This window comes from Salvelinus namaycush, chromosome 27 (assembly GCF_016432855.1).
Source record: "Salvelinus namaycush isolate Seneca chromosome 27, SaNama_1.0, whole genome shotgun sequence".
Classification (NCBI taxonomy): domain Eukaryota; kingdom Metazoa; phylum Chordata; class Actinopteri; order Salmoniformes; family Salmonidae; genus Salvelinus; species Salvelinus namaycush.
The window spans coordinates 22,449,504-22,471,236 of NC_052333.1; the positions used below are offsets into that span (position 1 = coordinate 22,449,504).

The 21,733-nt window shown below is 41.0% G+C and overlaps 1 protein-coding gene across 1 annotated transcript in view; it reads left to right on the forward strand.

The window, feature by feature from the left end:
* LOC120022293 (protein FAM135B-like) overlaps window positions 1-6,794 on the forward strand; it is a 36,902-nt gene extending 30,108 nt beyond the window's left edge. The window contains exons 16-20 of the mRNA XM_038966195.1: window positions 46-143; window positions 3,955-4,106; window positions 4,565-4,675; window positions 5,150-5,263; window positions 5,530-6,794. Coding sequence (XP_038822123.1) covers window positions 46-143; window positions 3,955-4,106; window positions 4,565-4,675; window positions 5,150-5,263; window positions 5,530-5,735 — 681 coding nt within the window. The 3' untranslated portion in view covers window positions 5,736-6,794. The remainder of the gene's footprint in view (window positions 1-45; window positions 144-3,954; window positions 4,107-4,564; window positions 4,676-5,149; window positions 5,264-5,529) is intronic.
* Window positions 6,795-21,733: the final 14,939 nt, after the last annotated feature.

Genomic DNA, 21,733 nt, shown 5'->3' on the forward strand with positions numbered 1-21,733 from the left:
GTTAAATAAATGTATGTTGGTTGTTTTCCTCTCACTTGGCTGCAGACTGACACGTTTGCAGATTTTGACACCATGACGGACAGGCTAATAGACGAGATCATCCAGCACATTCAGCTGTACAACCTCACCGTCGGACGGATAAGGTCAGTATCCTAACCACCACACAACCTTAAGGACAGTTCTAACTACCACACATTTATTTTGTGAGATAGTAAAATAGAACTTCTACAATCAAGACAGGATCACCATATTGCTTCAGAAGATAATAAACCACGTAACTTTTTTCTCAACTTGTTTTTTTTATTGCTTTCTAGCACTTCAAGCTAGATAACCGAGTAGCCAGCTAACTGTCAGCTAACTGCCAGTGACAGGTAGCCTAGTGGTTAGAGTGTTGGGCCAGTAACCGAAAGGTTGCTGGATCGAATCCCTGAGCTGAATAGGTAGAAATCTGTCGTTCTACCCCTGAGCAAGGCAGTTAACCCCCTGTTCCCTGGGTGCCGTGGATGTCTGTTATGGCAGCCCACTGCATCTCTCTGATTCAGAGGGGTTGGGTTAAATGCAGAAGACACACTTCAAATGAATGCATTCAGTTGTTCAACTGACTAGGTCTCCCCTTGTAGCCATGGATTGTGCATCTTCTGTTGTTTAGCTAAGTCACTAGCTGATTGATGTTTTCCTTTTGTAACAAGGGCAGATGAAAGCAACATCCACCTCCACAAATCCTGTTTACATTGATAACCATACTGAATGAAGCAGTTAACCTCTACTTCCTCAGAAACCCGGGTCCGGGAGCACCCCCACCAGTAAAAAAGCTGACTAGCATAGGCTAGCATATCGTCACAAGTAAATAGTAGCATCTAAATATCATTAAATCACAAGTCCAAGACACCAGATGAAAGATACACATCTTGGTAATCAAGCCATCATTTCTGATTTTTAAAATGTTTTACAGGGAAGACACAATATGTAAATCTATTAGCTAACCATGTTAGCAAAAGACACCATTTTTTTTACTCCACCAGTTTTTTACTCCATCAGTAGCTATCACAAATTCGACCAAATAAAGATATAAATAGCCACTAACCAAGAAACAAATTCATCAGATGACAGTCTGATAACATATTTATTGTATAGCATATGTTTTGTTAGAAAAATGTGCATATTTCAGGTATAAATCATAGTTTACCATTGCAGCCACCATCACAACTCGACTAGAATAACTACAGAGAGCAACGTGTATTACCTAATTACTCATCATAAAACATTTCTTAAAAATACACAGCGTACAGCAATTGAAAGACACAGATCTTGTGAATCCAGACAATATTTCAGATTTTCTAAGTGTTTTACAGCGAAAACACAATATAGCGTTATATTAGCTTAGCACAGTAGCAAACCAAACAACAGCATTGATTCCAGCCAAACATACCGATAACGTATTCACCACCAAAATATATTAATTTTCACTAACCTTCTCAGAATTCTTCAGATGACAGTCCTGTAACATCATATTACACAATGCATATAGAGTTTGTTAGAAAATGTGCATATTTAGCGGCACAAATCGTGCTTATACAATGAAAATAGTGTCCAAATACTCAAGCAATCTGTCCGGCGCCATCTTGGAAAGACACCTATTCTTATCGAAAACTATTCATAAACTTGACTAAAAAAATACAGGTTGGACAGCAATTGAAAGACAAATTAGTTCTTAATGCAATCGCTGAATTACATTTTTAAAATTAACGTTACTGTGCAATACAGGGTGCAATACAGGGTGCGATAACGCAAGGCTACACGGCAAATAATGGCGTCTTATGCATTTTACTTTTTCAACAGAACAACGAATTATCAGCATAAATAGTTCTTACTATTAGCTGAACTCCCATCAGAATCTTGGGAAAGGTGTCCTTTGGCCAAAAGAATCGTTGCTGGGTTGGAGAATGTTTTCTTCCACGTTGCAATTAGCAGTACACAATGGCATGCGAGAGAGAGATACCCAACTCAATACAACGGCAGAAAATGAAATGCCCGAAAATCGCAATATACTGACATAAACTGATATAAATCGGTTTAAAATAACAAGATTGTGATGTCTTTAAAGCCTATATCGAATAAAAACAGAGCCGGATATAACTAGAAGCTTAAACGGGAGCTTCTAAAACGACATGCCAATGTCCTTAGTGCGTCAGCGCGAAGAAGCAAAAGAAGGGACACCTCGATTCCAATCAATTTATAGACTTTCTGAACTGCGTAGAGACTCCATTTCAAGGCCCTCTATTCGCTGACACCCAGGGGAAGGCGTATGCAGTGCATCTCAACCAATAGAAGACAGGCAAAGTTATACACAGGTCTGAGAACAGGTTTGGAAAAATCTGCATTCTCAACTCCACATAGGGAAATTGCTCTAAGTCCAGTTCTGTTTCACTTACAGACATAATTCAAACGGTTTTAGAAACTAGAGAGTGTTTTCTATCCAATAGTAATAATAATATGCATATTGTACGAGTAAGAATTGAGTACGAGGCAGTTTAATTTGGGAACACCAAGAAAAAAAATTGTGCTAACAGCTCCCCCTATTGACAAGAAGTTTTAAGGGACCTCCCGGGCACCCTTAACTTTTTCACTTAATTTAAAGGGGGAATTCACATTAAAATGTTTTGTGCAACTGAGGAAACTAAGGAAAAATATGAGGGGGAAATTAACTTAAGGTGTTTTATGCAACTGGGCCCATTGCCTTAACTACCACACAACAATAAATGCAGTTCCAACTACCACAAAACATTAAGGTCTGTGTCCTAACCCTCACACAACATTAAGGTAATTTCTAACTACCACACAACATTAATGTCAGTGTCCTAACCACAACACAACATTAAGGTCAGTTCTAACTACCACATAACATAAAGACACAGGTACAGTAATAGGAGGCAATGGAGAAACAAAACAGCCAAATAGCCACTAGATGGCAGGATATGAATACATTATGATATTCACTGGGAAGATCTCAATTGCATCCTCCTCATGTCCTCTATCCTCGTCACCTTCTTAAAACCCATTGTATGAGAAAGACCGAGGTTCCTACTCCTCCAATGAGTTTTGAGAAGGAGACGAGGAGAAAGGACACTAGGAGTATGTGTCCTCTCTTCTCCGTCTTCTCTCGCCTCCTTTTGAAAAAGGTCAAAGGAGAGTCTGCGAGGAAAGTGAACGTGGATGAAATGAGACGGTCGTCATTAGGCAAATGACGTTTACAGGGCTGGATCCCCAAATAAATGTGTAAAGTGATCAAACAAATGAAGCTAGTTGTGCAAGACATGTTATAGATGAAAAATGTGTCGTTTTTAAACGTGTGCATGTTTTTTTGTCCTCTGACACAAAAGCTGATTCAAAGGGGATGTGGCAGATTTAAAAGCTCTTCGGCCTTAGGATACACATGAGTATCCTTGATGAAAGGTGGCTATCGAGGAGTGGAGGACACTTTCGTTTGCCTACTAATGAATCGACACACTCCTCGACCACTTTTCGGTTTCCGGGTCACGGAGGAGAGAGGACAGAGGACGGACTTTTGCCCAAATGAGAAAACCCCCCTATCTCAGTTCAATCCTCAACCCTATCAAACTGATGGCCAGTTAGAGCAGAGGAGGCTGGTGGGAGGAGCAATAGGAGTACGGGCTCATTGTAATGGTTGCAATGGAAGAAATGGAACGGAGTCAAACGTGGTTTCCATATGTTTAATGTATTTCATATCGTTCCATTTATTCCATTCCAGCCATTACAAAGACCCATCCTCCTATAGCTCCTCGCACCAGCCTCCTCTGAGTTAGAGAAAGTTTTAATAACCCAGTAATGGAGGATATTCCCATGCACTTTCAATCACTTAGCATTGTCTTTGTTTGTCTGTGTTGTTGCTGTTCTGTTTGTCGGTTCTGTTTGTCTCCTTTTTCCGACCCTCAGTTTCATCGGTCACTCTTTGGGGAACGTGATTATCCGGTCGGTGCTGACAAGGCCTCGGTTCCGCTGCTACCTGGTCAAACTGCACACCTTCCTGTCTCTGTCTGGACCACACCTGGGAACGCTGTACAACAACAGCACGCTGGTCAGCACAGGTGAGGTGGGGAGGGAGGGTCAGCATACTTACCTACTTACCTAGGCCTTTGTAATCCTTGCAAAACATAGGGCATCGTTGACTTAGCATGGAGAATAGAAACAGTGCAGAGACTGTATATACTGTATTACCCCAAAGAGTGTTTCTGATTCTGGTTTTGTCTCCTCAGCAACTTCCTACCAGTCTGTATTAATTGTACTGTATTTAGCTCTGCCCTGAGATCATCCCAGTGTTGTCTTCAAAAGGGGATGTGTGTGTCTTTTATTCAGATGGTTGTATCAGGTCTCTGGCTGTCTGTGGTTGTTTTAGATCTGTAGGTGATGTCTGTGGTTGTTTTAGATCTGTAGGTGATGTCTGTGGTTGTTACAGGTCTGTGGCTGATGTCTGTGGTTGATGAAGGTATGTGGCCGATGTCTGTGGTTGTTACAGGTCTGTGGCTGACGTCTGTGGTTGTTTTAGGTCTGTGGCTGATGCAGAAGCTGAAGAAATCTGGATCGTTGCTGCAGCTCACATGCAGAGATCACACCGATCCTCGGAAAACCTTCCTCTATCTTCTCAGTCAGAAACCAGGTAGGTACTGCTATAATGTAGGAGGAACTATACTGTAAGAGCACAATGAGCTCAAATATTCATTAAAATGTTGTTCATCTTGTCTTTTTTTCTTTGTTTTTTTCTCTTTTCCTCTCCATATGTCATTTGGCTAACACACAGACTCCACTAGCTAGCTAGCTCTGTTCTGGGAAGCACCCCCACTGTGTGAGATGAACAAAGCATCCGTTTGTCAAAGACTCCAAGTACATAAGCCAGAAAAACACTTTTTTTCTTCGAGCTGTGCCGGGCTGACAAAATGATCCAAACCCTGTCATTTGAAACCCAGCAGTGCACTCTTTTAAGAGCACAGTGACAGGAGACACTGCTTTATCAGTCGAGGGCTGTCAAACAATGATGATGGCACCAAGTAATATATAAATATAACCCACAAACACTTTCTGTCTCTCTATTTCTGTCTCTCTGTCTACGCCCTCTGTTTCTCTCTTTTCTCAGGGCTCCAGTTCTTCAAGAATGTGGTGTTGGTGGCATCGCCTCAGGACCGATATGTTCCCTTCCACTCTGCAAGGATAGAGATGTGCAGGACTGCACTCAAAGACAGGACCACAGGTTAGCACCACTCACTGCAGTTCCTATTAAAAAGACCAGATGCCTGCATTCTCCACCAAATACATCTAAGAATCATGGTTTGCATAATAAACAATTGTCATCACGTACTGTACCTTTCTCTCTGTTGACGTGCCAATGTGATTGCGTAAATACAGAAAGATTTTAACGTTCCAACAGAGACTGAACCCTAACATGTGTCTGTCTGTTTTCATGCTGTAGTTCTCTGTGTACACTAACTAACATGTGCTTCTGTCTCCATATCCAAGGTCCAGTGTACACAGAGATGATCAACAACCTACTCCAGCCGTTGGTGGGGGCTAAGGACTGTCGTCTGATTCGCCAGAATGTGTTCCACGCCCTGCCCAACACCGCCAACACTCTGATTGGCCGAGCCGCTCACATCGCTGTGCTCGACTCTGAACTCTTCTTGGAGAAGTTCTTCCTGGTCGCAGGGCTCAACTACTTCAAATAGAACTTAAAACTACTTCAAACTACTTTAAAGGGATACGTCAGGATTTTGACAATGAAGCCTTTTAGCTATTTCCCCAGAGTCAGATGAACTTGTGGATTCCATTTTTATGTCTCTGTGTGCAGTTTGAAGGAAGTTGCTAACTAGCAGGAGCACAATTGCAAACTAGCGTTAGGGCAATGACAGGAAGTATATGGAAACTGCTAGCCTGCTTGTAGAAACCGCAGACTTCCAGTCATTGGGCTGACACTAGTTAGCATTGGCTCGCGAAACTACCTCTAACTTCCTTCATACTGGATGCATTGACATAAAAATGGTATCCACTAGTTCATCTGACTCTGGGGAAGTAAATACAATGCTTAATTGACAGAATCCTGAAGTATCCCTTTAAATAGAGGCTCAAATATTTAAAAAAAAAAGTAGAACCACTACTTCAAATTGAGCTGTAGCTGTAGAGAAACTGGCTCAGAGCGGCTCTAGGTCTATATGAAGATCTCCTTGTTGTGGTTGACTGGATAGGAGGATTTGGTTGCACCATGACTATGTACAGTGTATATTTAAAGTATGTATACCTATGTTACCCCTGTTGTCAAAGAGGTGGTCATAAGCTCTATACATCCCATCCATATTAACAGCTGTATACAGTATGTCAAGTGAAACAACTGACGTGGCGCATCGTGTGGCTCATATTGGTGTAGTATAGGCCTTATGAACACGCCTTCACCCCAAAGTATAGTCAACATAATGTACATCTAATGTTCACCTCAAAGCGCTACCATTTCATTTTGGTATGTATCCTGACCTGAAGTGGCTAGTCTGAATGAATCACTGGATGAAGGATCTACTTGAAGGAGTACATGTATGCATTTGTTTAAAAAACGAAGGAGATAGTTGTTTGGAATTTAACTCTGTAATTGTAAATGTTATAATACACGTGTCAAACTCCACATAGAACTGTGGTGATATTATATTGTACAAATGTTTCTTTTTACGAAAATGATTTATATATAATTTTAAATTATGTATTTTAAATTATACCATATCCATACGTTTGTCAGACTATGACCATTGTGTTGTGGATTTTATATCATACACTTTCAACACATAACATGAAGGCCAAATCAAGAGGTGAACCTTCTCTGCAGTATACACTGTAATATATACAATGCAAGAAAAAGGTGTTCTATATATTTCTTGTATACGTTTATATACAGTATATTACATATCTAAAAAGTGTATGTTTGTTGAAAGCATTTATGTGTGTCCATCAAACTGCTGAGTTGAGTTGAATGCTTATCAACCATGTAATGCCTTTGTGTTCTTTAAAATAATGTATATCCCAACCTCCTCCATAAGGTATTGTGTACCTTCTACCGACTGTAGTGATCCTATTGAGATATGAGTATTTCTACTACTACTAAGATATGAGTATCACTATACTGAGATATGAATATCACTATACTGAGATATGAATACCACTATACTGAGATATGAGTATTACTATACTGAGATATGGGTAATACTGGGATATGAGTATTACTATACCGAGATATGAGTATTACTATACCGAGATATGAGTATTACTATACCGAGATATGAGTATTACTATACCGAGATATGAGTATTCCTATACCGAGATATGAGTATTACTATACCGAGATATGAGTATTACTATCCCGAGATATGAGTACTACTATACCGAGATATGAGTATTACTATACCGAGATATGAGTATTACTATACCAAGATATGCGTATTACTATACCGAGATATGAGTATTACTATACCGAGATATGAGTATTACTATACTGAGATGAGTATTACTGCTACTGAGTCCATTGTGTAATTTATCTTGGTTGATTAATATTTGAAATAGATTTGAAATATAGAATCATGAAGTATGAATCGCTATGGCTCATATCCCTTGGAAATGACCTATAGATTTTTTTCTGATTTCTCATACTGTATGTGCGCTGCTTTTAGAGTTAGATTTTGTATGCATTGAACCTTTAATGTCGCTACCTTGTCTGTGCCAGGAACAGTATAATAAGGAGGGTGTCACCTTCCTGCATCTGAGAACAGTGTCTCAACTATGGGCCCTTACTAGTAGGTACTATGCTTCTGTCCATCGAGATTAAATGAATGTTTACCTTTTTAGATTTACAGAGATGTTGTCATGGTATCACATGGAGGTGACTGAAGGTGCGTCTATGGAGGTCATGTATTGACACAGACCTGTAGTTATTACAAGTACACTTTATGGTGGATGTTTACAGCAAGTAGACCTATAGATACACTTGCTTGACGAAGTCCTTGCACTCCAACATTATCCTTCATATATGGATGTTTAAATTGATATTGTACATACTCCATTCTCCGCTCACGGGTTAGCTTTCAAAGATGTGTCCATGCAGCTAGCGGCAAGCGACAAAGCTTGACCTTACTCGTCTCCTATTGTAATGCCCCATCTTCTAGTGTTCTGCTGTCACTGTCATTAAGCCCTGTCCTAGTGTCCTTGCAGTACAAAAGGTGACATCTCCAAGTCGTCTCCTGCGGCTGCTCTGTTTGCTGCAGCGCTGACTGGTAAGCAGAGTGTCACTGGGATTGACTTTAATTAAATGGCTTCCGCTAGGACGTACGCACACATAGCAATAGAAAGGGGGCTAGGTTGGTCCCGTTAGGACAATGAGGGAATGGCTGGTTGTGAAACCTCTACGGAAGCTGTGTCAGCAGTCTGGTCGAGCTAGCAGGCTTCATGCATAATTTCCTTCTGACATCCCTCTTGCCGGTTTGCTTTTACCCCCAAAGAGCCATGATCTGTTTGTCCAAAGGGTCACATATTTCGTGAAGTAAAGATTTGAGTTTATGCTCTCTAAGGGTAGGTGTGGATTGGGATTTTAATATTCATGCTTTACAGGTTGTGTGGTTTAATTCATAGACATGTCATAATAGTTTTTTGTGAGGTACATAATACAGTAGCTGTAGGCCTACATCGATTTGATTCTTTATGTTTCTTTGGTTAAGCAAAACATTCTGATGGGGAAAAAACTTGCCTGCTTCACACAGTCAGAGAGGGCTGCTGTTCTGGTGCTGTTATGAAGAGAAACGCTTCCCATTTCAAATTATTTAAAACATTATTATTTTTCTTTCTTCTTGTTCTCTCCTATAGAAGACATGACTTACCTCTGTCAGCAAAGCAACCCCTGATATGTTGACTGAACTTTTTCTATTTTATTTTATTATTATTTATCATTGGGAGAGTGAATCGCCTTTGTTACACTGTGTGTGTGTGTGTGTGTGTGTGTGTGTGTGTGTGTGTGTGTGTGTGTGTGTGTGTGGTGTCACTTTAATTGGGGAGGACGGGCTCCTAGTAATGGCTGGAAAGGAATAAATGGAATGGTATCGAACACCATTCCGTTCACTCCAATCCAGCAAAAATTATTCGCCGTCTTCCTCTAAGCAGCCTCCTGTAGTGTGTGTGTGTGTGTGTGTGTGTGTGTGTGTGTGTGTGTGTGTGTGTGTGTGTACGCGCGCGTGTGTCCTCTATGTGTGCTTTTGTATAAAATGCTCCAAGGCAGCTTTGTGACATGTTTGTGTAGTGGTTTTATTTATTATCATCGTCTGTCTGCTGAGGATTGTGCTGGAATATGACCCATTTCCAGCTGTTTGGTGTGAATGTTCCATAAAAAAAGAGTTTGACTTGTGAGTGACATTGTATTTATTTAATCAAGTATTTTCTTTTTGCTAACAATATAATAGAACTTAATCTGTGCCAATAATACTAATCTAATATTTTTCTAAGTTTGCTTACTGTATGTGTTCATTAGTAGCTTGTGCCCATGTAAAAATATACATACATATATTTCAGAACATTATGATAAACAATATCAACATTATATTATAATAAAAAAGAATGTTTCTTTACGCAATTGTGGAGCTTGCCTTCTTTGTTCTCAGCTAAAGAAACTCATTGTAATGCAATATTTCTGTACTAAGCTTAGTACAGGTGACTATAACCATCAGAGAACAAAGGCTTATAGCATAAAGGATGAAGGATGGGACTAAAAACAAACAAAAGATAACTAATGTAAAATATACTGTGTCTGTAAAACATATATGGTACTGTATAAGTTGGAAGTAGAAGCCTAAGTGTTGTTGTCCATTAGTTTACTCCAATTAGGGGAGGGTTGGAAGGTTAGGGGAAAATAATAAAGGAAAATCTATATATTTGATATATATATATTTACAAAAAAACATGGGGGATTGGAAATGATGCAGACAATTACATTGATGGAAGCCACAAGCTATCTGCAAAATTATAGCTGATCTAACCCCTAAAAAAAGGCTAATACCATATGGTTGTGCAGTTTAATAGGACTGTATCCCACAAAATACTCCTTAACTAAACCCTCTGAAAACTATACATTTTCTGTATGATATTTACTACCCTTACCAATACATAAAAAAAATATGATCTCACTCATCTTTCTAAAATTATGTTGTGCTAGGAAAAACAGTACACTATAACACAAGTTACAATACTCTAACATACAGTTGAAGTTGGAAGTTTACATACACTTAGGTTGGAGTCATTAAAACACTTTTTTCAACCACACCACAAATTTCTTGTTAACAGACTATAGTTTTGGCAAGTCGGTAAGGACATCTACTTTGTGCAACAAATTGTTTACAGACAGATTATTTCACTTATAATTCACTGTATCACAATTCCAGTGGGTCAGAAGTTTACATACACTAACAGCTTGGAAAACTCCAGAAAATGATGTCATGCCTTTAGAAGCTTCTGATAGGCTAATTTACATAATTTGAGTCAATTGGAGGTGCACCTGTGGATGTATTTCAATGCCTACCTTCAAACTCAGTGCCTCTGTCTCCTAGAGATGAACGTACTTTGGTGAGAAAAGTGCAAATCAATCCCAGAACAACAGCAAAGGATCTTGTGAAGATGCTGGAGGAAACAGGTACAAAGTATCTGTATCCACAGTAAAACGAGTCCAATATCGACATAACCTGAAAGGCCGCTCAGCAAGGAAGAAGCCACTGCTCCAAAACCGCCATAAAAAAAGCCAGACTACGGTTTGCAACTGCAAATGGGGACAAAGATCGTACTTTTTGGAGAAATGTCCTCTGGTCTGATGAAACAAAAATTGAACTGTTTGGCCATAATGACCATTGTTATGTTTGGAGGAAAAAGGGGGAGGCTTGCAAGCAGAAGAACACCATCCCAACCGTGAAGCACGGGGGTGTCAGCATCATGTTGTGGGGGTGCTTTACTGCAGGAGGGACTGGTGCACTTCACAAAATAGATGGCATCATGAGGACGGAAAATTAGATGGATATAGAAGCAACATCTCAAGACATCAATCGGGAAGATAAAGCTTGCTCGCAAATTAGTCTTCCAAATGAACAATGACCCCAAGCATACTTCCAAAGTTGTGGCAAAATGGCTTAAGGACAACAAAGTCAAGGTATTGGAGTGGCCATCACAAAGCCTTGACCTCAATCCTATAGAAAATTTGTGGGCAGAACTGAAAAAGCGTGTGTGAGCAAGGAGGCCTACGAACCTGACTCAGTTACACCAGCTCTGTCAGGAGGAATGGGCCAAAATTCACCCAACTTATTGTGGGAAGCTTGTGGAAGCCTACCCGAAATGTTTGACCAAAGTTAAACAATTTAAAGACAATGCTACCAAATACTAATAGAGTGTATGTAAACTTCTGACCTACTGGGAATGTGATGAAATAAATAAAAGCTGAAATAAATAATTTTATTTTATTCTGACATTTCACCTTCATAAAATAAAGTGGTAATCCTAACTGACCTAAAATAGTTTTTTTTTACTAGGATTGAATGTCAGGAATTGTGAAAAACTGAGTTTAAATGTATTTGGTTAAGATGTATGTAAACTTCCGACTTCAACTGCAGAAAGCTAGGGATAGTGTGTAACACATTCCACCATGCTTCCTTCGTGGGAAAACATCTGTTTGCTAAGTCGGTAAGTGCAGGTAGCCTTACAGAGAGCTGAACATGTCTAATAGATTTGACTCAAAGGGCATGAAAGTCATTCCACTTGCTCAGTGAGGCTGCTGCTGATTGGTCCTGTAACGTCCACCTGGGCAGGCCTCTACAGGTCACCACCGTACAGGGGGACAATGTTCTACACCACTGCACAGAGAAAATCTCTCTCTCTTTCTATCTCTCTCCCCCTCTCTCTATCCCTTTCTTAATTACTGACCACACACAATGGAATCAATTTCTCAGTTTCATCCCATTGTATTAAAGATTGGTCTCTCTGTTCAGAGGTTATAGGTGGTATGTGTCAGAATATGAATAATGAAAAATATCATATCAAGAAACATTGGCTGTACTATAGATAGATGTGTCAAATCCACTAGAAACAAGCAGAAGGTAATCTGTCGTATTACATACTTTTTTATGAGATTTATTGAATTAAAAAATGATGGGTTGTAGTGCCAGCCAGCACACCACTACTTTCAATGTTTATGTATGAATATAATGTTTATTTTCTAAATATTATATAAATCTATCAAACCATTGACATTGTTATGGAGAACCTAGGTGGTATTTTCTAGCCTGGGTGCCAGTCTGTTTCTGCTCTCCTTATGGAATTGTCTTGCCAAATGTTTAGCTTGACAATGACATTGACAATGGTCAAAAGCACAAACAGATCTGGGACCAGGCTAGGTATTTTCTAGGCTACAGTACAATATATTTCTGTGGATGCATAATAATCTCTGCATCTACTTGTTACAGAGCTGGTGGTTCTACTGGTTTCTACCCGGTTACAGAGCTGGTGGGTCTACTGGTATCTACCCGATTACAGAGCTGGTGGTTCTACTGGTTTCTACCCGATTACAGAACTGGTGGGTCTACTAGTTTCTACCCGGTTACAGAGCTGGTGGGTCTACAAGTGTCTACCCAGTTACAGAGCTGGTGGGTCTACTGGTTACAGAGATGGTGGGTCTACTGGTTTCTACCCATTTACAGAGCTGGTGGGTCTACTGGTTTCTACCCAGTTACAGAGCTGGTGGGTCTACTAGTTTCAACCCAGTTACAGAGCTGGTGGGTCTACTGGTTACAGAGATGGTGGGTCTACTGGTTTCTACCCAGTTACAGAGCTGGTGGGTCTACTGGTATCTACCCGATTACAGAACTGGTGGGTCTACTAGTTTCTACCCGGTTACAGAGCTGGTGGGTCTACTAGTTTCTGCCCAGTTACAGAGCTGTTGGGTCTACTGGTTTCTACCCGGTTAAAGAGCTGGTGGGTCTACTAGTTTCTACCCAGTTACAGAGCTGGTGGGTCTACTGGTTACAGAGCTGGTGGGTCTACTGGTTTCAACCCAGTTACAGAGCTGGTGGGTCTACTGGTTACAGAGCTGGTGGGTCTACTGGTTTCTACCTGTTTACAGAGCTGGTGGGTCTACTGGTTTCTACCCATTTACAGAGCTGGTGGGTCTACTGGTTACAGAGCTGGTGGGTCTACTTGTTTCTACCCGTTTACAGAGCTGGTGGGTCTACTGGTTTCTACTCGGTTACAGAGCTGGTGGGTCTACTTGTTTCTACCCGTTTACAGAGCTGGTGGGTCTACTGGTTTCTACCCGGTTACAGAGCTGGTGGGTCTACTTGTTTCTACCCAGTTACATAGCTGGTGGGTCTACTTGTTTCTACCCAGTTACAGAGCTGGTGGACGTAATGGTTTCTACCCGGTTATAGAGCTGGTGGATCTACTTGTTTCTACCCAGTTACAGAGCTGGTGGACCTAATGGTTTCTACCCGGTTACAGAGCTGGTGGATCTACTTGTTTCTACCCAGTTACAGAGCTGGTGGACCTAATGGTTTCTACCCGGTTACAGAGCTGGTGGATCTACTGGTTTTGACCCGGTTACAGAGCTGGTGGATCTACTGGTTTCTACCCGGTTACAGAGGTGGCGTGTTGTGACATGGTGCGGGTCTCTACTGTGAACCTATAGTATGGTCTCTGCTGAAGTTATGTCCTGCAGGGGTAGTCGAGGGTTCACTATGAGCATGTGGAGTTCAGTTCACCACCATATGAGAATAAACTGTGGCTAGATGGATCAGGCGTGACCTGACCTTGTGTGGCCTACGCACCACCACAAAATTAACAGATATACTGTATCTGTTGTTGGGGAAGCTAATCTGAAAATATAGTTTACCAAGCTACCAATTACTCACACTGGAAGATGTTAAACCACAGTAAAGCTACCGCTTGTTTAACTAAAGTTACTTTGAAAAAGTAGTACACTGATCTAAACTACCTCGTCAGAATCTGAAATGTCAAGTTAAGAAACATGCCTACAGGAACACTGTAGGCATGACATCCAGAGTGTGTCGGGTTAGCCCAGCCGTCAGGGAGAGAAAAAAACAAGGTTGTAGTGATTGTGCTAATAATTTAGTACTTTTTTTGTGTGCAAAAACTTTATGGGCAGTTCCAGTAGTTAGCTACACCAGTACATGGCAAAAAACGAATTATGTACTGAAAACACTACGACGCTACTTCAAAAATGTAGTTCTATTACTAGTTGACTTACATGTAATGGAACTACTCGCCAACACTGTTGTAGAGTTAAGCATGGCTTGGTCAGACCCCCTCAAATCAAAGCCATGATCATTTCACCAAATAAAGCTGTCGCAGGACTCAGATGCCAGTTAACGAGCGTCTTCATAGATGTTTGAACAGTTTATGCTGTCTCTGTTCTCTACAGCTTTCATTTCCAGAATCTGCTCTCTCAGTCCCACCAACATCCTTAACTCTGTTAGCAATATGGGTTAAACACAAACACATACACTTACTGACACAACGACTTAGGCCTACTGCTGTAGCCCTACACCACAGGAAGCTGGTGGCACCTTAATTGGGGAGGAAGGGCTCATAGTAATGGCTGGAACAGAATAAATGCAACGGTAACAAATTAATCAACGACATGGTTTCCATGTGGTTGATACCATTCCATTCTCTCCATTCAAGCCATTTTTATTAGCTGTCCTCCCCTCAGCAGCCTCCTGTGGGCTACACACAGCCACCTCATTCCATTTACCAATCAAATTTTCCGTCACGGAAATATCTGTTATAATCAGACTCTCCAGAAGATGGCATTACCCTCCTCTATTCTTGTTGTTTAGAAGGTTGTGAGGCAGCATGAAAGGCAGCATGAAATGACTTAGGGTTCAGTTTATTGTGGCACTTCATGTTGTGATTGAATTGAATATCAAGTCACTCACCTTATTCATAGACGGATGATAATCTTTTGCTGATAAAACAGACTATTTTTCTTTGTCATCTTTAGTCACCGTGCACATGGATTCTGGTGGAATTCAAACGGATATCTCTTGGAGTCTGGGCATGTTTGTCTGTAGGCTGTGAAGGGATCTATAGGTCAGAGACATACTTAACGAGAGGCGAGGAGACTCACAGACAGAGGTACAGGCCAAAGTATTGATCCAGAAGTATTTGACATTTCATGTAGAACCCTCACTGGTGGTTCATTGTCAGGGTGCGTCCATCCTTCCTGTCGAAACAACGGAGAACAAACGTGATCCTCAAAAGAGATCCATAAGTTATGAGCCACGCAAAGCATGTTAAAGACAAATAGTGAACGCTTGTTTTGACCACAACAATAGCAGCTCCCGTCCTCCTTCATTTGAAAGGTTATCAGCTTCTCCAAGACCCTGTAATGTAGATAACTATTATCCTGGCTTCGTGCACAATTCTGGCAACACCCACCAATTGGTGGAGAACGCACTTGGACACATCTAGATCATTCTGCCTGTTACTGTTGCTGCAGAGGTCAACATGTTCTCACTAACATCTATAGAGAGATGTATACTTTGAGAGAGAGCAAGAGAGATAGCGAGAGAACACGATGGAGAGACAGAAAGACACACAGATAGACACACAGAGAGAGAGACAGAGAGAGAGATGTATTGTACATATGTAGGATTTTAATTTAACCTATATTGCCACAGCAAAATAATCCTGCAGCAACAGGATTTGAACGTTTAGTCCATAATGTTGCTTGAGCGATGGTTAGGCTCTTTGCTGGTCAAAAGTAGGCTGCATGAAAAGGTCAATACTGTTAATATAACCGTGTGTTAGTGTGGGTTATCACTGAATTTATGTCAATTACAAAGATAATCTGAAAATTCTCATGAACAAAATAGGGATAAAATGAAGATCCTACACCTGTAGACAAAGATAGTAGGAGACAGATGGGTGGGGAGTGGTGTGGGGGCAAAAGGAGACTGGAATAAGACCTCCAAAAGTGACCTTAATATCGCACACCAAAAAAGTTCCACCCTAAAACTGACAGCCTGGCCGAAGACGTCCCTACTCCACATACCTGCATCTGGCTCTTCCACTTTTCTTACTGATAAGTAGTCAGTCATTCATTGCTGTGTGAGTCAAGTAAAGCATTGTCTATTACTGTGAATGGCTCAGTAAAAGTCATATGCCTACGCATCACAGTAACCACATGACATTATCATTGCTGTAAATGCCAATACTGTAATGACAGGGACAGTAGAACAACATGACCAGTCACCACAGTGACAGTCACCACAATGATGCCACAGTCAGTTTTTACTGCTCTCTGCATTGTTAATGATGTCCTGCCTACTATCCAGTATGAACTCAGCCATAGTCACAATATGTCTGTGTCCCAAATGGCCCTCTATTCCCTGTATATTGCATCACATTTGACAAGAGCCCTATTGGCCCTGGTCAAAAGTAGGCCACTATGAAGTGAACATAAAGTAAATATGTCACAGAATAGTGCACTGAGAGTTCAGGTATTGTTTTGAATGTGACTCAGGTTTACTTTGTCAACAAATGTCTCTCCAGCTCGTCCTCTTTCTGTTCACTCAAGCATCCACAACAATAAGACCAATTTACTCCACTATCAGTCACATTGGGATTGGCTATATACTGTGGCTTGCGGCTTCGGAGAGAGGAAGAATGGACAACGACTATCAAGAAAACCAATCCGAGACCCTCTCCAAGGACAGCAACTTGAATGTGGGACCTCCAAGGTTTACAGCTATGCTTTTGGAACATTTCAGACATTCAAACAAGAGTGTATCGTAGGTCCCATAGGAACACTGAACAGCAGCAGGATTTAATTTCCTAACCATAGTTGGTGGATGTAAAAAGATGAAACTATAAATCTGTCAACCCAGTGGTTTTAAACATGAAGTAATCTGCTTTAGTTCTGAGAGATCACAGCATGCAAAGAAATGCTAATCCCACATAATGATGGCTGTGCATCACAAAGGTCCACTCTGTCAGGAGAAATACAGACGGTAGAGGGAACACACTGTGCGCGTGGGTGCGTCGAGTGTGTCCGTGTGAACTTTGAAGAGAGTGGCAAGCCATTCAGTGGCTCTTTCTGTGGACCAGATATGTTGTAACAGTTGAGGGAAATACTGTATAGCTACTCTCTTAGAAAAAAAGGTGCTATCTAGAACCTAAAATGGTTCCTCCGCAGTCCCCATAGAACCCTTTGAAGAACCTTTTTTGGTTCAAGGTAGAATCATTTTGGTTCCATGTAGAACCCTTTCCACAGAGTGTTCTACAAGGAACCCAAAATAGTTCTACCTGGAACCAAAAAGGGTTCTCCTATGGGGACAGGAACCCTTTGAGGCTTTTTTCCTACGAGTGTACCATTTACTGAAGAGACATAGTTTGATGTGACAGTTTGATGTGTTCTAAATCCATTTCCTTTTTAACAACAGATTAACCTTGATCCATATAGGAGGATATCTGGGGATTATCCACTCTGTGATAAATGCATATGGTGTGCTTTTGAAACGCATCCCCAATCCTTCGGTGAACATACTGTCATTCATGTTTTAGTTTAGCCTTACACAGAGGAACACTGAAAGAAGCATTGATTTCTCTCTGTTTCTTCTTGTGTTTCTCCCACAAAGAGGTGTCTAGGTCATGTCTAGTTGGTGTCTGGAGCAGAGGAAGCGGAGACTGGAGAGGAACGGTAGAGGCAGGAGGAAGGGGAGGGAGGAAAGGAGCAGTGGCAACGAGGGGAAGGGGAGACCTATAACCTCGAGTCTGCACACTGTGTTTACTCGCTTTATCTTTTATTTTTCTGTCTCTCACTTTTTCTCCTAGCAGTGGAGAAGGCTGGGGTGGGTGTAAACTGTGCTGGAGCTAGACATATATATATATATGCGAGAGAGAGAGAGAGAGAGAGAGAGAGAGAGAGAGCTACAGAACTCTGCTATGGGCCACAGAATATACATTTAAAAATAGGCTTCTTCTGTGTTCTGCAATAATGGCCCGAATCTGACTTATTCCTTCTTTATGCGTTTTGATTTAAGTTCTTCTCAGTATTTGGTGTTCAGGCTTAACAGGCTTTTCAGGTGTGGCTCCCTTGTGCGAGCTAAATTGAATTAAACTGCTGAAAACACTCCCACTCTCTGGCCAACATATTTTCTTGTGATTTTTCATTTTTATACGGTTTTCAGTACATTTATCTATAGCCATCCCTTTAAAGACGGTGTACCTGTAAGTAGAATTTTCTCAACAGACTCACTGGAATATATATCAAGAGAACGGTTCAGAATAGGGATCAATGACAGAAAACCGTCTAAATACACGCATATTAGTCTCCTTTTCAGCACCAATTGGTAGATTTAAAAATACTCTGATCTTGTATATTATTTAGGGTTAGAAGTATTTATGAATAATAAAAAAACAGATTTGAAGAGCCTTAGCTAATACAGTGGTTTGATTCATCCTAAACGTTTTCATATTCAGTTGTTCAATCCATGAAATATTGGAAGGTGAGGAAGTGTACAATAGGTGTTGAACAGTAGTCCTATAAATGTACCCTAATAATCCTCACTAATCATGGAACTGTGATGGCTACGGTCCAGTCATGGTGAACCGTGCGCAGGTTCCAGGTTTAAACTCCACCAAATGTGTGGTCTGGGTTCCATAATGATTCAAAAAAGCTACATGTTCCAAATGATTGCACAATGTGTAATACGTCAGCCTATTATGATCCACTATTGCCAGCGATCCTCAGGAACACCCACACAAATGTAAAATCACGATGTGATGGAATGATGCAAAATGTAAGGAAACTAACCCTAAAGTGACACTTATAAATGTATGCCGGCATAACTGACAGTGGCTACAGATAGTGGTTAATATTTAACACGATACAAATTGTAATAAAAATACAGTGAAATGCCTGGCCGTATAATTAAAACATTCTAGAAATCATAAATCAACTGGGTAGATTTGTAGATTTGGCGCTATACTGTCATTTGCACATGGCTACAGAATCTTGGGTCTCCACATTTCAGTTGTAAGGCCAACATTTCAAAAACTTCACTGTGGAAAAGGTAATATGTTGATATGCTTCAGTTCGGTGCCATGTGACTGGTTTCACATTTGTCTCAAGCGATCAGAAGGTAAAATAGATATAAAACAATTGTAATTCATATTTACAATCCCCTTATTCAAATGGCTTACTAATTTACCTAGCTCTCATCAATAGCTCTTATCAGTTTGTAAATGACAGTGCATGGAGAATGGTGCTGTTTCTTTAGAGGAAAAAAGAAAGTCGACGTGGTTCCACTTGGAACGGACAGGTTGCTCAACCTGGTTCATCGTTTCATCGTTTCATCTGACCTTGAATTAATTCAAGGTCAGAATACGGCGTATCTGTGGACAAACTTTCGCATACTACTCTCATGCCTAAATTATAGGTTGGAATATGAGTAGAGAGAAAGGTTCATGAGGATGATGTTCCGTTTACGCGCGCATAACTCGGGTCGCTAGCCTTATAGCACCCTTCATTATAATGTTTTCCTAGAAAATGACTGTTTGCATTTTGTAAACATTGTAGTTCACACAGGTGGCTGTCCAGGTACATAGCAAAGCATCAATGTGAAATTCAATCAAAGTTAATTAATGGATAAATAGATAAAGGTCATTCCCCATAGGGCTTATCTCGTCTGATGTTTTCATTAAAGCAAAGAAAAACTATTAATTCTCAGCGTGCAGTCACCCCTGCCAATACAGTTAATTGGCAATTTGATTAAATTTCAGGATTTAATGTGTGTGTAAAAGTAGGGTATTCATCTCTCAGAGATATAGTCCTCTCCGCTGACTGGTAGTCTGTGAGGGAAAAGTCCATTAATAAAAAATGATATGATTTATGGCCAACTTTTAAAATGACTGAGCCATTTACTCAGCACAAGATGTGTTACGGTTGTAGAGATATGGAGGACAAAGGATTTACAGGGGATTGCCTTCACCTGACTACTCAAATTCCATTTCAGTGGACTTGTAAGACATTCACACATTGATAACCTGCAACAAATACAGTACTAGATGTTGTTTTAGTATCTCATCTAGGTATAAGTCCTGTCTGCAGCCTTGTGAAATGGTTTACGCAATATTCCTTTCAAACTCACAGTGAGACACGTTGAATTGAGTTTGTAGCCAAATGCTGATGATGCTTCTTCTTACAAAGTGTATTTCCCTGTTCTGCTTCAATAAAGAGAGAGGCAGCCATTCTCCTCGATGGGGGAGGAGAGAGAGGAAACAGAACTTCATAAAGGATGAAAGGAATAAAAATATCAGCGGAATGGTGGTGAGGAATGAACACAAACTGGCTCTTTAGAATCATCATCAGAATCTTCCTGAGCCATGGCCCCTCACAGAGCTCACAGAACACGGCTACCACTTAGAATGTTAGAACAGAGAGGAGCCCCCGAGTTCTCCTCAGGCAGACCACATCACATCTTCTATGCCTGCCTACCAGTGAGAAGAGGTCTGGGACCGACGGCCAGCCGCCTGTAGTGCTCTCGCTCATCTTCATTATCATTTCAAGCTTAGCAGGCTCCCGGATTGGAGAATACATCGCAAGGAGGAAACGGGAACGCCTGCAAGGTGAATTAATGAAGAGAGAATGAGAGGAGGAAGAGAGGAGAGAGAGGAGAGAGAGGAGGGCCTTGGCAACGAAGAGGTGAGAGATAAACCCAGATTAGCTGGAGTCCAACAGAGAGAAGGTAGGAGTCAGCTTTAATTGATGACTCTCTGGATGGGTGGAACCATTTACGGCGGGCTCCAATTGCAGTCAGTACACCTAGACACTGTACCATCAATAAATAAACGTTAACCTGGATAGAACCGAGAGAATCAAAGAGGATCAGATGTTCAGCTGGTTCTACATCATATAACATCAGCCATGCTGGCTAAATCAATGGGGATAACAGGAGGCTGGTGAGGGGAGGACAGCTCGTAATAATGGCTGGATTGGAGTGAATGAAATGGTATCAAACACACTGAAACCAGGTGTTTGATACCATTCCATGCAAGCCATTACTATGAGCCCGTTATCCCCAATTAAGGTGCTACCTTAATGGTCATTGTTAAGCTTATCATTAAACTACCAGCTTAGTGGTCATCATCACTCAGACATAAAGGATGCTTCAATTGACACGACGGTGGGCCATATGGATGGAGTCTTCCCCCCTCTAATACCTTGTCAGCATCATTCAGATTTACTGAGCTGCAACGCGATCTACTGAACAAAATCAATCCAGTGAGAGAGCACTGCCTGACAACACCCATAGTGAAATACTGGCCAATGGTGAAGCTGATTTTATTTTTACCTTTATTTAACGAGGGAAGTTACTTAAGAACAAATTCTTATTTACAATGACGGCCGACACCGGACAAACCAGGACGATGCTGTGCCAATTGTGCGACGCCCTATGGGACTCCCAATCACAGCCGGTTGTGATACAGCCTGGAGTCGAACTAGGGTGTCTGTAGTGACACCTTTAGCACTGCGCCGCTCAGGAGCTGGCAGAGATACAGGGAAACATGACGGATTCCTCAATACAGAGGAAGGAGGGCCTGTGAATATGATATAAGATACACCAAGACAGAGAAAACAAACAAAAACATA